This window comes from Chrysochloris asiatica, unplaced genomic scaffold, assembly GCF_000296735.1.
Source record: "Chrysochloris asiatica unplaced genomic scaffold, ChrAsi1.0 scaffold00007, whole genome shotgun sequence".
NCBI lineage: Eukaryota > Metazoa > Chordata > Mammalia > Afrosoricida > Chrysochloridae > Chrysochloris > Chrysochloris asiatica.
In genome coordinates this window covers 35,622,302-35,636,995 of record NW_006408525.1, presented here as the reverse complement: position 1 = coordinate 35,636,995, position 14,694 = coordinate 35,622,302, and the positions used below count along the sequence as shown (strand labels likewise).

The 14,694-nt window shown below is 41.6% G+C and overlaps 1 protein-coding gene across 1 annotated transcript in view; it reads left to right on the top strand.

Moving 5' to 3' along the window:
- Nucleotides 1-511: 511 nt before the first annotated feature.
- POLG2 (polymerase (DNA directed), gamma 2, accessory subunit) overlaps nucleotides 512-14,694 on the top strand; it is a 22,267-nt gene continuing 8,084 nt past the window's right edge. The window contains exons 1-6 of the mRNA XM_006833584.1: nucleotides 512-1,073; nucleotides 5,900-6,026; nucleotides 6,138-6,243; nucleotides 7,811-7,984; nucleotides 9,336-9,476; nucleotides 10,960-11,040. Of these exons, the coding sequence (XP_006833647.1) occupies nucleotides 512-1,073; nucleotides 5,900-6,026; nucleotides 6,138-6,243; nucleotides 7,811-7,984; nucleotides 9,336-9,476; nucleotides 10,960-11,040 (1,191 nt within the window). The remainder of the gene's footprint in view (nucleotides 1,074-5,899; nucleotides 6,027-6,137; nucleotides 6,244-7,810; nucleotides 7,985-9,335; nucleotides 9,477-10,959; nucleotides 11,041-14,694) is intronic.

Here is a 14,694-nt window from a genome sequence, read left to right as displayed (position 1 = left end):
GTATTGTCCAATACAGTGTGTGCAAGTTGGGTTTTGGAAACAAGTGGCTGCCACAGTTAACATGAAAATGGCACAGAGCCAGGGAGTAATCTTGCACATAAGATTGCCGCGAGTTAGCGTCAACCCCATGGCAGCTAACAAGATTTTGATATTTTTTTGAATAGTAAAAAATCGGGAGTAAAACTGACTCAGTGGGTACAGCAAGGTTGTGGAGAGTAGACGGAAATAACCCGTACTGGTGCTGACGAGGGCTTGAGCTGACACGTAGATTAGCTAGAGCATAAGCATTAAAAGCTTACACCGATTTAGCCCTAGCGGATAGGAATGGCGGCAACGGCCCGAGCCTGTCGCGGGCTCAGCGAAATGGCGTACTTCCGTGGGCGGGCCTACTGCCGCCCTTACACTCGTTTCCGTCGCGCCTGCGCCGTTGTCTCTCGGGCTGTACGGTTGTGGCAGTTTATTGGACTCAGTTAACTAGGCGGGAGATCGGGCGCTTTCACTTTAGAGGGAGATGAGCTATAGTGCAGCGTTGTGGGTTTGCCAGAAGACCTGCAGGTGCCTGTTTGCTGGGCTTGGGAGTCGAGTAGGTGAAGGGCTGCTGGAACGCGTGACGGAAAGGAGCCACTCCTTTGGAAGGCAGCTGAGGTGGGACAGTGAGCTCCGTCGGGGGAACGAGCTGAGAGAAGTACCCGAGTCCGGAGAGGGGAGCGAGGCGCTCTTAGAGATCTGTCAGCGGAGGCATTTCTTCAGGGGAACCCAGCCGCAGCTTAGCCGGGAGTCTCTTCTGAGCGGCTGCCACCCCGGCTTTGGACCTTTGGGCATAGAGCTGCGGAAGAACCTCGCGACCGAATGGTGGTCCTCAGTGGTGGTGTTCCGGGAGCAGGTCTTCCCGGTGCATGCCCTCCACCATGCTCCGGGCCCTCCGCTGCCGGGGGACGGGGCCTTCAGGTTAGTTTCTGCAGAAAGTCTACGCGAAATCTTGCAAGACAAGGAGCTGAGTAAGGAACAGCTTGTAGCGTTTCTTGAGAACTTGCTAGGAACTTCTGGGAAACTACGGGAGAGCCTTCTGCACGGTAGGCTTCACAATTCCCTGCTTCAGATGAGCTATGGGGTGGCCAGGCTGACTCGGCCCACGGAAGGGGTTGCAAGTGGCCCACTGTTGCCATGGAAAGAAAATGACCGGATCGTCTCTTTCCACGTAGTCGGGGCTGGTGCCTGCAGGCAGCTCGGATAGCCCTAGAACTGGAGTTCAGTGGCACCACCGTCGAATTAGGGCCTGAATTTAATGAGGGCTTAAGGAGCTCTGGTAGCGTAGTGGATACGAATCGGGCTGCAAACCTCAAGGTCAGAAGTTCGAAACTACCAGCCGCTCCGCGGGAGAAAGATGAGGCTTTCTGCTCCCCTAAAGATTTACAGCCTCGGAAACTCTGTACAGGGTCGCTATGAGTCGGAACCGACTCCACGGCACTCAACAACAACTAGACCCCTTGCTCGTTGTTTACACAGAATTAACCAAACATTTTCGTGAGCCCCAAAATACACAGAATTTTCAATGAGGGGAAAAAAAAACCAACCGGTTTGAAGATCCTTTAAGTAATGTTTGTATGACTTAGCAAAGGAATCGGCTAATTATCTAACTTTGCAAGTAATTCTTGAGTGATTTGGATGGCACCAGTTGTGGCGCTGTAGGATCAGCACTGGACTGCGAACCACAAGGTTAGCAGTTCAAACCTCCCAGCTGCTCCTTCTGTCGCTGTGAGCCGGAACCCACTTGATGGTACTTAACGACAGTTGCCTTATGTTGATGTGGACTGGTAACTGTAAGCTTAGTGGTCCAAATCCATCAGCTGCTTCTCAGAAATCCTATACAGGATTGTTGAGTCGGAACCGACTCCATGGCACTTAACAACTAAGTTATTCCGAGGCCTGGTGGCGTTGTGTATTTGGACAACTAACTTCAAGGTCCATGACTTTAACCCACGGCTCGCTTCTTTAAAAATGTTGAAGTGCCCTTGAGTGGGTTCCTGCCCGTAGCGACCCTGTCTGTATAGGGTTTCCGAAACGGAAAACCTCTATGGCAACAGAAAATCTCATCTTTATCCCATGGAGCAGTTAGTGGGCTTGAACCGTGGACCTTGTGATTCGCAGTCCAGTGCTTATCCTACCGAGTCACAGGCTCTCTAAAGATACTGCCTCGGAAACCCTGTATCAATCAGTTGGCTATGTATGAATCAGAACAGATTCCACGGCAGTGAGTTTTAATTTGATGGCTTTACTTTAGGGAGTTCAATAACCATGTCCGGAAACAAACCAGTCCTTTCTAACTGTTCAACAGCATCACCATCCTCCTACACACAGATTTTGAGACTCAGGAAATGAGACTTAGCTCTGCTAACTGTCCATTCAAGCATTTGGTTCTGTGCTAAACATTTTCTTGCCTTCAGGAAACCTAAATTATTTGCCAAATCCTTAGGAGGCCTGTAGAGTTTTAAACTTGCAGTTACCATTTGCCTTTTCTTTCTGTTCTCAATGCCCTGGCTCTTTCTGTTTCTTGTCTGGAGTATTACAGTAACCTCTATACTCTATTTATGAGTAGTTTTTCAGAACTTCTCAACCATTGTGTCTCCAAATACTGGTACTACCCATTCTTGAATTCCTCCTGTGACCAATGAGACTCGTACTAGACCTTTCATTCATTTTATCAACAACTTTCTTGTGCATACTAATTGCAATTTTAAAGTTAGTGTCTAATGATTCACATATGTTTGTTGGTAATATATGTTTTCCTCTGAGCCTTTTTCTTGATAACTTAGGTAATTGTGTATGAAAAATTAGAGTGCTGTTGAGGCTCTAGGTAGTGGTTTCTTCTTCCTGAGAGGATCTACTTTTGCTTCTGACCAGTCGCTAGAAGTGGGCATCTGTTTTGAATACAATCAGGGATTAAGCTGATTGCAGGTTGGGCTTCAGTCTTTTCACTTTACCCCTAACTCCTAAAGTTTGGTCCTTTGAGGAGCTCAAAAGCAAGTCTCAGTGTTTGCCAGGGCCCCTTCTCCTTGGTTGGCCAGGAACTCCTTTGCTCAGTATTTTAGCTTCTCAGCACCTCCTCTTGAGAACTTGCAAAGCAGCATTCAATGTTGGGTTCTCCTTGTTGGTCCTTTCTGACCAAATTTTGGACCTTCAGGCCATGGCTGGTTGCCTTGGTAGCTCACCTATGTCTTTAAACAGATTTTTTTTTTTTTAATTTTTGACTAGCTTTCATCTGTCTTTATTGACAAACTAATCTTAAGTAACTTGAATACAATACAGGCTTATGAATGTCAGACAATCCATGTTTCCCAACTCTCATAAAACTTGAAAAAAAACCAAAAACGAGGTACATACAAAGTTTCATAATAGATGTTCCTTTGGTATTGTTATCATTTAACACTAATGATATGTTAAAGATAATTTAGTGTTTCTAAAACTATTTCTTTAAAAAAAAAAAGTATACCATACTATATACTAAGATAGACATTTGAGTAATTATTACCTTCAATACACTGAACATAGGTAGTTCCCAGATTTGGGTTTCAAAATGATGAATCAGTGCTGGGAGAAATGGCTGATCCCAGGTTTAGGTGACTAAACCTGGGATTTGTACCAGTAAATAAAGAATTGTCCAAAGACTAATGGGGCCACATCAGACAGAGGAGCTGGCTTGAAGAAGGGGGCTGCCACTGGCTAAATCATGGAACAAAGTGAACATCAAAAAGAATACGCTGTGTTAATGATAATGGATTATAGCACATTGAATTTTCAAAAACCTAAAGTCCATAATTGTAATATAATAATCAATACCAAAAGGTGGAGAAATCTTAAGTGTTTGTTAGGAGCTATGCTGTTGTGCTGTGGGTTAATGTGCCAGACGGCAAAGCCATTTGAACTGCAAAGTCGGCGATTCAAGCTCACCAGTTGCTCCTTGGAAACCCTATACAGGGCTGCTATGGGTCGGATTTGACTTGACGGCACTTAACAACAACAACAATGCAAAAAAAATGTAGACAGGAAAGATAAACAAATCACCATTTTACCATTTTGAAGCCCCCAGTTTAATAACTGATTCAAGCAAAGCTCATCAGTGGATTCTAAAATAATTGGGTGAAAATGATTGTTGAGGATGGGACTACACTCATAAATATATATACGGTTGACAGAGGGTATTGCTACATGTATACTTAGTATGTGCTGCAGATATCCTTGAGTATAGTAGAGCATACCGGGAACAAAGTTATGAAAACTTTTTAGCCATAACCAGAGTCTCTGGGAACATCAAATCAAGATCAGTTGGTATAGCATAATCCACAAGAATGTTTTACAATCCTACTTTGGTGGGTAGGGACTGGAGTATTAAAAGCTTCTGAGCAGCCACCTAAGGTGCAACTATTGGTCTCTCCCTGCCCAGAGCAAAGAAGAGAAAGAATATCAAAGATACGTACAAATAGTTCAAGGGACTAGTGGACCACAGGAACCCTAGCCTTCATGACATTGAGACCTGAAGAACTAGATGGTGCCCAGCTACCACTGCCAAATGTTCTGAAAGGAATCATAACAGGAGGTCCTAGAAAGAGTGGGAGACAAATGTGAAACCAAACTCAGTAACACCCAAGCTTACTGGTCAGAGACACTGGTGGAACCCCTGAGACTATGGCCCTTAGTCATTCTCTAAACTATTCCCATGATTCAACTTCCAGCCACACAATTGTTGTTGTGAAGTGCCATCGAGTCGATTCCGACCCATAATGACCCTGTGGAGGGTTTCCAAGGAGCAGTTGGTGAGCTTGAACTACCGATCTTGCGGTTGAAACGACTTTGCAGTCTGACGCATTAGCCCACAGTGCCACATAATAGACAGCCTTTGAAGTAAACAAATAACACCAGGGAGGTATTCACAAGCAACCCTAGAAGATCAGAGGGAGCATTTACCCAGGGACAAAGTTCCGAAGTCTGGAAGGGACAGGAAAGAAGGAGGAATAGAAATAGTAAACCCAGGGAAGCAGTGGAGAAAGTGCTGCCACACTGTGGGATTGTCATCACTGTCATGAATCAAATGTATATGAATTGTTGGATGGAAAACCAATTCACTCTCAAGCTTCGTCCAAACCACAGTAAACAGTGTAATTTTAAAAATTGTTCAGGTGGATATTCACTACCTTAAAGACTAGTTAAAATTAGTTTTTTCAGTAGTGGAATAATTTAATATTCTTCCTTGTATGATGCAGTAAGACATAAGTTCAACTACCTAGTATTCTTGCCAAAAATGATTAGCCTGAATTAAGTTATAAGGAGAAACAATTAGACAAATACCAACCATGAGACAGTCTTTGGTCTGGACTCATTAGAAGTCCAGTTATAGCTGAGTTTGTTGGGGAGGAGTCAGGTGAAATGTCCTAGATGAAAAAATTTAGGGAGACCTAAACAAATGCAATGCATGGACTGTAATTGGACCCTGGATGAGGGAGACAGCAAAAAAGGAATAAATGATATTTTGGGTGACAATTGGAGAAAATAAAGTACTGACTATATGTTGGGTGACAATTTTTGTGTTGTGATGTGTATAGAATATATTTTTATAGTTAGGAAATGCATGCTAAAGAATTTGGGGATGAAGAAGAAAACAAATATGGCAGAATGTTGACAATTGGTGAATCTAGATGAAGGGTATTTATTATAGTGTTTCAACTTTCAGTAAATTCTTCAAACTTAAAAGTTTTCTGGAAACTATCTAAAATTAAGTGGTAATCAGCTAAGATCTGCCTTATTAGCCACATGCTACTTGTGCTAACAGATTTGTCCATAACTTGGCAAAAATTATTTGAGTTTATGGACTAGATTTATACCATGATTGACTCTCTTTTGACAGGTGCCTTGGAGCACTATGTGAGTTGCCTGGATCTGGTCAATAAGAGGCTGCCGTATGGCCTGGCTCAGATTGGAACATGCTTTCATCCTGTTGCTAATACTAAGCAGACACCTAGTGGTGTTACAAGGTACAAAAAAATGTCAAATCACTTGGCCTTTAAATACAATTCCTTTTCGCTTTGGGATAAATTATATAATTTCCAAAGAAGTTAATTTTCTATATTTCTGTTTATCTAAAGAATCAGTGAAAAGACTGAAGCCTCCCTGGTATGGTTTACTTCTGCAAGAACTGCAAGCCAGTGGCTTGATTTCTGGCTACGTCATCGGCTGCTGTGGTGGAGAAAGGTACTACAATGCTCATAATGCTAGTAAATCATTTCTCTGTCAGAGGCAATACTTCTATATAACAAAAGGAAATTTTGTTTGATGGAGCTTATGTTTATAAGAGACAGCTACAATAAATCAGATAAAAATTTAAAAACCCTTCTTAATACCTCTAGTTGTTGCAGATAACAAAGTTATTTTGGTAAAGACATTTCGTGCCTTCCCTCTCTCATACTCAGAAACCTTTGTTGATAAGCCTTTATGTCAAGGGTAAAGGTCAGACTCCTCCCTAGCAATCCTGGCAGACATGTTATAGCTTTAGTTGTTGCTACCTACCTTTATTAGGTTTCCACGTTAGTCAAAATGGTTTTTGAGCTAACGAATACCTGGGCATTGTGAAACCCAATACATGCTAGATATTCTTACTGTTTTTATTACTAATACTCAGTTGTATTGATTTTTTTCCAGTTTCTCTGTTTCTGAAATGAAATGTCTTCTTCCAGATCCTTTACCTTTCAAAATCCTGTTCAAGTCCTATGTTCTCACAATCTACCCTCCTACCCTAATTATAAATAATCCTTCCTGAATACCCATACTTCTAGCTCTGCTGTCTCCTACATTGTAGTTTCTCTTCTTGTCTTGAGTTGCTATTTTATCCTCTTATTCCCTAAGAAGGTGCAAAGTTACATCCGTTCCTTGAGGGCAATATAGTGGGGTGGTTAGACGCAGACTCCTAGTCACATTTTTGGTTTTGGATTCCAACTGTGTGACTTTGGGCAAATTATCTCACCCTCTGTGCCTCAGTTTCCTCATCTATGAAATAAAGATAATAAAAACAAGGACTCAAATGTTAACTGTTTGTAACTATTACAATTGAGGTCAAATATCTTCATAAATACTTCGTACCCCTAAAAGTGTGTAGGGGAGAACAACATTTTAAATATAAAAAGTACTCAAAAATTTCTTTTAAAGTTAATCATTGTCTTAATTTTTTGCGCTAACCCCCATCACACTATTATAAAATGCATGATTAAAGAAGCAACAGTGTATCCGAATACCAACCATGGGACCATAGGTACTTCTTGGAGATGGAGTTGCTGTCAGGAAGAAAGATAGAAAAGGCCCACCCCAAATTATCTCTGACTCCTTTCGATTCTGTAATTCATAATTAGGTTTTAGATTTTATTGGAAAGAGTTGAAATAAGCAATTTGTCTTGCCTTTCTCAATTGGGATAATCATAAATAATCAAGTCCTTCACGAAAGGATGTAAATGAATAGATGGTGTTTATATGATACTTGCTTCCTCATCCCATATAATTTATGCTTACCTTCCCCCTCTCATTAATTGACCACAGAAAGGCTAGATAGCATCCACAACTCTTCTATGGGGTTCTTTCAGACTAAAAATATTTTTACCAATACATGTGCTCATATTTAAGTTTCACAATTTCTATTTGGGATTTGACTCAATTCAATCAGTTGTTGTATAAAGTCTCAGGTAACTTTTAGAGATGATGAAAATTAATGGTAAAATAACCTTTATTATATATAATGACATTAACAAGACAAACTTAAGCTCTTTTTCAGTTTGCAGTGAGTCCATCTAACTTCAGCAGCGGCGAGTGTCAGGATGAAGAGGGAAGAAAAGGAAACCAAATTTACTACAGTTTCCCCTGGGGAAAGGAGCCAATAGAAACTCTGTGGAATTTAGGAGATCGTGAACTCTTACTTACTTATCCTGGAAATGCCTCTAAGTTACATGTATGTTTTCTTTTGAGTTCCTATATGACCTGTAGCCAGGTTCTCCAACTGTGATCCTTTCTGAACTGTTTGAGAATGAGTTACAGACATAGTTCTCCATTACCCCTTAATACTTCAGGTGTGTTTCACAGATTCCTCCTCAAAATCAGGGCATTAGAAGTAATCCACTACAGGCAGTCCCTAGATCACTAACAAGTTCCAGTCCTAAATCTGTCTTTAAGTGGAGTATCTGCTTAAGTCAGAACAGTTGGGTATGGTTTTGTATCTAACGTCAGTCAAATGCTTGTCTTAGTTTATCGCATGTAGTGTACTTCTCTATGCATCAGATATTCAGAACCCAAGGGGATTGCCTGTAATGCTGACATTTTCTTTTTTAAAATATAATTTTTCCTGGTTAAAAGCATGGCTTTAGTATTATCATCCAATTCACAGGACTCTGCAAAGTTAACTGATTTTTCCAAGAATGCCTTTTAGCGGTCTAGGATCCAGTCCAGGGTTTTCTGTTCATATAGTGACCATTGTTTCTAGTCTCCTTCAAATAAACAGTTCCTTCATCTTTCGTTGTCTTTCACAACCATAAAATTTTGAAGACTACTTGCCAGTAACTTTGTAGAATGTCTCAGATTGAGGTTTTCTAAGAGTGACAATGTAGGATAAAGCACTGGACCACAAGGTCAGTTTGAGCCACAGGTTGACTGTTCAAACTCACCAGCCACTTCATGGAAACCCTACATAGGGTCGCTATGAGTTGGAACTGACTTGACGGTTCTTAACAACAACAACAAATATTTCCTCATGATTTAAGACATCATACCAGAAATACCACAGAGGTGGTACTGCCCTCTTCTCAATACATCAAATCAGGGAGTATATGATCAGTTTGTCACATTATTGATTAAGATGACCTCCACCATGTTTCTATAATGTAAAGTTAATAAGTAATAAGGGCTCTTCCCAACTTTATTAATAATAATAAAACAGCTTTTACTGAAAAGTGCTACCTCTCAAAATGTCAAATCGCATCTGAAAAACATGGTGATGACTGGGTTTCACTCCAGTGTTGTTAGTTCCAAGTCTCTGGGAGGGGCTACACTCACTGTTGGTGTTTTGAAACTCACAGTGATTCTAATCTGTAGCCGCTTGTGACCCACTGAGCTAGACCCACATTCCCTGAAAGGAGAGCATATGGACCCATGGCCTGGCATAGGCTTGACACTGGACAGATGCTCTGCAGATGTTTGTAAAGCAAATGTGTAATTCTGTATGCTGATTGTGTGAGTCTAAAATCTGCAATTTAAAGCAACAGTTCTCATAAGTGATCCTTTTCTTTTTGTTTGGCTTTTCTGTGAAGGGCCGAGATGGACGGAAAAATGTGATTCCATGTGTTCTATCTATAAACGGAGATCTAGACCGAGGCATGCTGGCTTACCTCTATGATTCTCTCCAGCTAACAGAGAACTCTTTTACAAGAAAGAAACATCTTCATAGAAAGGTGCTTTTGATATTTCAGAGATAGACTTGGGAAACAAAAAATAGACGTTTTTCCGGGTTTTTTTTTAAATGTTAGTGTGCTTGATTTCTAATTTAAAATTTCTAAATTTAAAGAATAGTAAGTTGAACTATTTTTTAGCTTTTGGGAATCTTGCCTTAGGAACAGCAGGTTCTCAGAATAGAGCGATCCCGTGGGCACTTCTGTTTGATTAAGGGGCCAGACAGCTATGGAATCTTTTTTTTTTTTTCCCATCAAAAGCGGGCTAGTAAGGAGGAGTGTAAGCAGGATTAAGACAGGACCAGTGTGACCTGTGCTCCTGCCCCCTCTGCACTGGAGAGCGAGGTTTTGGGTCTGGTTGCAGGTGACTGGCCACTAACTAGATCCCAGAAGCTAGATATGAACCTGGATCAAGGTTATTTTAAGAAAATTAGGAGGGAGGAGAGAGAGGAGAGGGTTTAAGATATATGTTAAATGACCACTGGAGATGCTGGGGAAGACCAAGCACGCAAGTGGAAGAATTGGTCTTGAGATGGAGTTTTTTGAAGTGGCTGAAAAGAAAAAAGGTAGTATGGGTATAGTTTAATAGTCTACTGGGACAGGCTAGCATTGAACAAGGATTTATTCAGACCCTCTTGTTTTCTCAGGGTATTAGGAAGTAGGCTAAGTTATTAAGGAGCCCTGGTGGTGCTGTAGGATAAGCAGTGGACTGCTAACCAGAGGGTCAGCTGTTCAAACCCACCAGCCATCTTCACAGGAGAAAGATAAGGCTTTCTGCTCAAAAAGGAGTCTTGGTAACATAGTGAGTTAAATGTTAGACTACTAACCGTAGGGTTGATGGTTCAAACCCACCATCCACTCTGCAGGAGAAAGATGAGGCTGTCTGGTCCTGTAAAGATTTATACTCTCAGAAACCCTAAGGAGCAGTTCTATACTGTCCCTATAGGATCACTACTATGAGCTGAAGTGATTCAATGACATTGGGTTGGGTTTGGTTTATGTCCTTCAAAGAAATCATATGCTTATTTATTTTATTGTCTGTTTCTACCCACGCTGAGGGATGGGAATTTTTGGCCCCAGCACCAGAACTGTTTCTGCCTCAGAGTGACCATTCAAATGTTGAGTGGATGGGTAAATGAGGAAAACAGTGGATTTTGATAAGAGAAAGTCTAAATGATAAACCATGTAGCCCAGGCTGGGCATGGAAGGAAGTGATGCCAGGGTAGAAAGACAGTTTGATGAAAGGAAAATAGAATTGTCAGAAAACAGAGCAATTCATTTATATTTGCAGAAAATCTAAGTGGAGACTATTAGGCAGCCAGATAATGACAATTCAATAAGTCATTGGGGGTGATATTTTATGACCTCAGCTAGCTTTTATTTTCACACTGAAAATCTTAACTATTTAAGAAGCTTCAAATTTGTTGATACTTCTGTTATGTTTTAATAAGATGTGCTTTCTCCCTCCCACTTTTAATTGCCTTAGGTACTTAAACTTCACCCATGTTTAGCCCCTGTTAAGGTTGCTTTGGATGTGGGAAAAGGCCCAGCAGTGGAACTAAGACAGGTGGGTTGAGTGAGTTTTAGTGTTACAACTTTAATTATAACCACTATTCCAAGCAAATAAGTAGCTTGACATTTAAAATGTTACTTTGACTTATTTGCTTAAAAAAAGAATCTTTCATTAAATAGTGAATGATGGATAAATGTTGTGGTTAATTGGAGTCCTTGTGTGGTGTTGTGGGATAAGCACTGGACTGCTAACCACAAGGTCAGTCGTTCAAACCCACCAGCCTCTCCTGAGAAACCCTATACAGGGTCACTGAGTTGAACCAACTCAACAACATTTAACAACAACATTGTGGTTAGTTATAGATAGCTCACAATATAATATATTAAAGAATCTGAATACAATTTAGTAGATTGTGCTTTTAAAGTCATGTTCAGTCACAGTTTCTTTTTTTAACAAGTTGTACTTTTGGTAACAAAAATATTTATGCAAATGTCTGGTTGATTATTTCTTGTCCTCTCCTCTTTTAACTTAATGTTTTTGAAACTTGTTGGTATAAGCAAAGGTTCTAGATCTAAAATTTATTGTTTGTGTTGTTGTCTGCTGTCGAGTTGGTTCCGACTCATAGCGACCCTGTATAGTGTTTCTGAGATTGGCTGGTGGATTTGAACTGCCAGCCTTGCAGTTAACAGTTCAGTACTTATCCTACAGCACCACACCGAGTCCTGATTTATTAAATATTTAATTACTAAATCATCTTGAGAAAAGCCATGGGGTGGTTGTCACTTCTTCCCAGAGACCCCATCTAACCTGTTGCAACCGAGTCAGTTCCGATTCATGGGACTCTGTAGAGCCTGGTAGAACAGCCTCACAGGGTTTCCAAGGCTGTAAATTATACAGACTCCAACTGTCAAATCTTTCTCCCGTGGAGTGGCTGGTGGGTTTGAACTGCTGACTTTTTAGGTAACCACTGCATCCCCAAGGCTCCTTCCGAGACCCTTCAGTGGTCATCATTTCTGTCTGGGTCATTAGGCCCACTTAGAACCTGAGTGAGGACACTAGCAAGATTTAAAGACTGAAAGTCCCCAGCTCTCTGACCCTGTTTCCAGTGGAGGAATTACAATGGTGGCAGAATGGTGAGTTCAGGGACCAAAAAGATCTTTGTTTTCCCCCTACCTTATTTTTCTGCATTTTCTCCAGGGATTTGGTGGTCTCCCTAAGGCCCTGGTAGCAAGTGCCTAGGATTGTTTGCCTGAAGGACAAAACACTCTGTTCTCTCTGTCCAATCAAAGCAGTGACTTTGAAGAGGATCTGCTGGGTCAATTCAAGGCAGAGGTCATGGTCAGCTCAGAAGTGTTTTGGGATTCCAATGGGTAATTTTGATAGATTTTCTTGAAGGACGCAAAATGACAAGAGGGCTTATTAGGGAGAAGCTTGAAGAAAATTGAAACCTACATTGGTGAGGAAAAGGCCAGGAAAGTTGTGCCGAGGAACTGTCTTCCATCACAGTAATGCAGCTACTCATTCTTCGAGGGTAGGAAGGGTTGTCTTTTGAGAATTTCCTTGGAAGACCTTATCCCAGTTACCCTATAGCCCTGTCTTACCCCTTCAGAATTCTTGTTGTTTCCCAAACTCAGCATTTAAAAGGAGCCCGATTTGTGTCCCCTGAGGATGCCAAAACTACCATTCTGACATGGTATAAATTAAAGAGCACAGTATTATTTGGGGAAAAGATGTTGTTAAGTGCCATGGAGTCGGTTCCAACTCATAGTGACCCTGTACAGGGTTTCCGAGGCTATAAATCGTTACGGGAGCAGAAAGCTGCTTCTTTCTCCTGTGGAACAGCTGGTAGTCTTGACCCTGAGGTTAGCAGCCCGATTTGTAACCACTACGCTACCAGAGCTCCTTCCAGGTGATTCTAGTGCTGGGTAAAGTTAGAGAAACAATGATCTGGGTTCGTCACCTTCCTCCTCCAGGGGGCATGTGGTAATGTCTGAAGACATTTGGTTGTCACAGGAGGTGGGGGCATGATGCTACAGGCATTTGCTTAACTATCCTGTCAGTAGTGTCGAGGTTGAGAAATCAACCTAAAGTTTAGTTCTAGATTTTTGAGGACACTTTTACTTGGACCTTGTTTTCCTTTGCCATTGTTAGTTAAGAAAACAGTAAAACTTACCCTGGCATTCACTCCCTTTTTTTTTTTCTTTTTAAACATTTAGTTGTGTATTGGGTGAAGGTTTAAAGAGCAAGTCAGCTTTCCATTCTATAATTCATACATGTTTTGTTTCATGTCATTGATTGTAGCAGCTGTTCTGTGGGAGAAAGATGAGGCTTTCTGCTCCTGTAAAGATTTGCAGCCTCGGAAACCCTGTACAGGGTCGCTATGAGTTGGAACCGACTCCACTGCATATAACAACAACAACAACAACAACAACTGTGTAACATCACTTATCCCGCTTCCTTCCTGTGGTTCTTAATTCTGTTCCTCCTCCATTTCTAATCCTTCTGGACTTTACCTTTTGGTTCTCAAATGGTTGATTATTCTAAGGAGTATGTATGTATCTCCCTTAGTGTTATTCTTCACCGTACAGACATTATCTGTGGTTTGGCTGAAAATTGAGCCATGTTGATGAGTTCAGTTTTAGATCTGAAGGATGACAAGGGAACATAGCATAGTCTCGGGGGTCCTAGAAACCTCTAGCTGACCATTAAGCCTGGTCTTTTTTATGGTTTTGGGTTTTGTTCTACACTTTTTTGACCCCTACTCTATCCAGGACCTTCTAATGTGCTCCCTTTCAGAACAGGGGTAGTGGTATATGACAGCCATCTAATTCTTCTGGTTCTCAGGGTCATGGAGACTGATGCTCCTGGGGTCCATTAGTTCAGTGGACTCATTGTTTCTGTAATTTTCTTCGCTCCCCTTTCTCTGGACAGGGAGAGACTAATAGTTGCATCTTAGATGCCTGCTTCTGTTAACTTCAGTCAGGCTTTTGTCTCCATCATGCCACTGAAAACTAGACTTGTCGAGGTCACTGATAACCTCCATCTTGCAAATCAAGTGAGGAATTCTCAGTTCTAATCTTAGGTCAGATTCCTGGTGGTGCCATGGGTTAAGCATTGTGCTGCTTAACTGCAAGGTCTGCAGTTGAGCCCACCACCTGTTCCCTGTGAGTAAGATGAGGCTGTCTGCTCCCATAACGGTTTACAGCCTCACAGTCCCTAAGGAACAGCTCTGTTCTGTCCCATAGGCAGTGGTTTGTTTATCTTGGGTCACTGTTGCTGTTGTTGCTAGGTGCTATAGAGTCAGTACTGAATCATAGCAACCCTGGTGCACAACAGAACAAAACACTGCCTGCCCGCTCTTGGGCCAGCCTCACTATCATTGCTGTGCCTGAGCCAATTGCTCCTGCCACTGTGCTAATTCATCTCACTGGGGTCTTCCTTTTTTCCTCTGACTCTCCACTTTACCAAACATGATATCCTTTCCAAGTGACTAGTCCCTCCTGATGATATGTCTGCAGTATGAGAGATGATGTCTGGCCATCCTGGCCTCCAAAGAGCACTCTGGCTGTACTTCTTCCAACCCAGATCTATTTGTTCTTTTGACAACCCATGGCACTTTCAATATTCTCCAACACCATAACTCAAAAGCATCAATTCTCCTATAGTCTTCCTTATTCATTGTCCAACTTTCACATGCATATGAGGTTA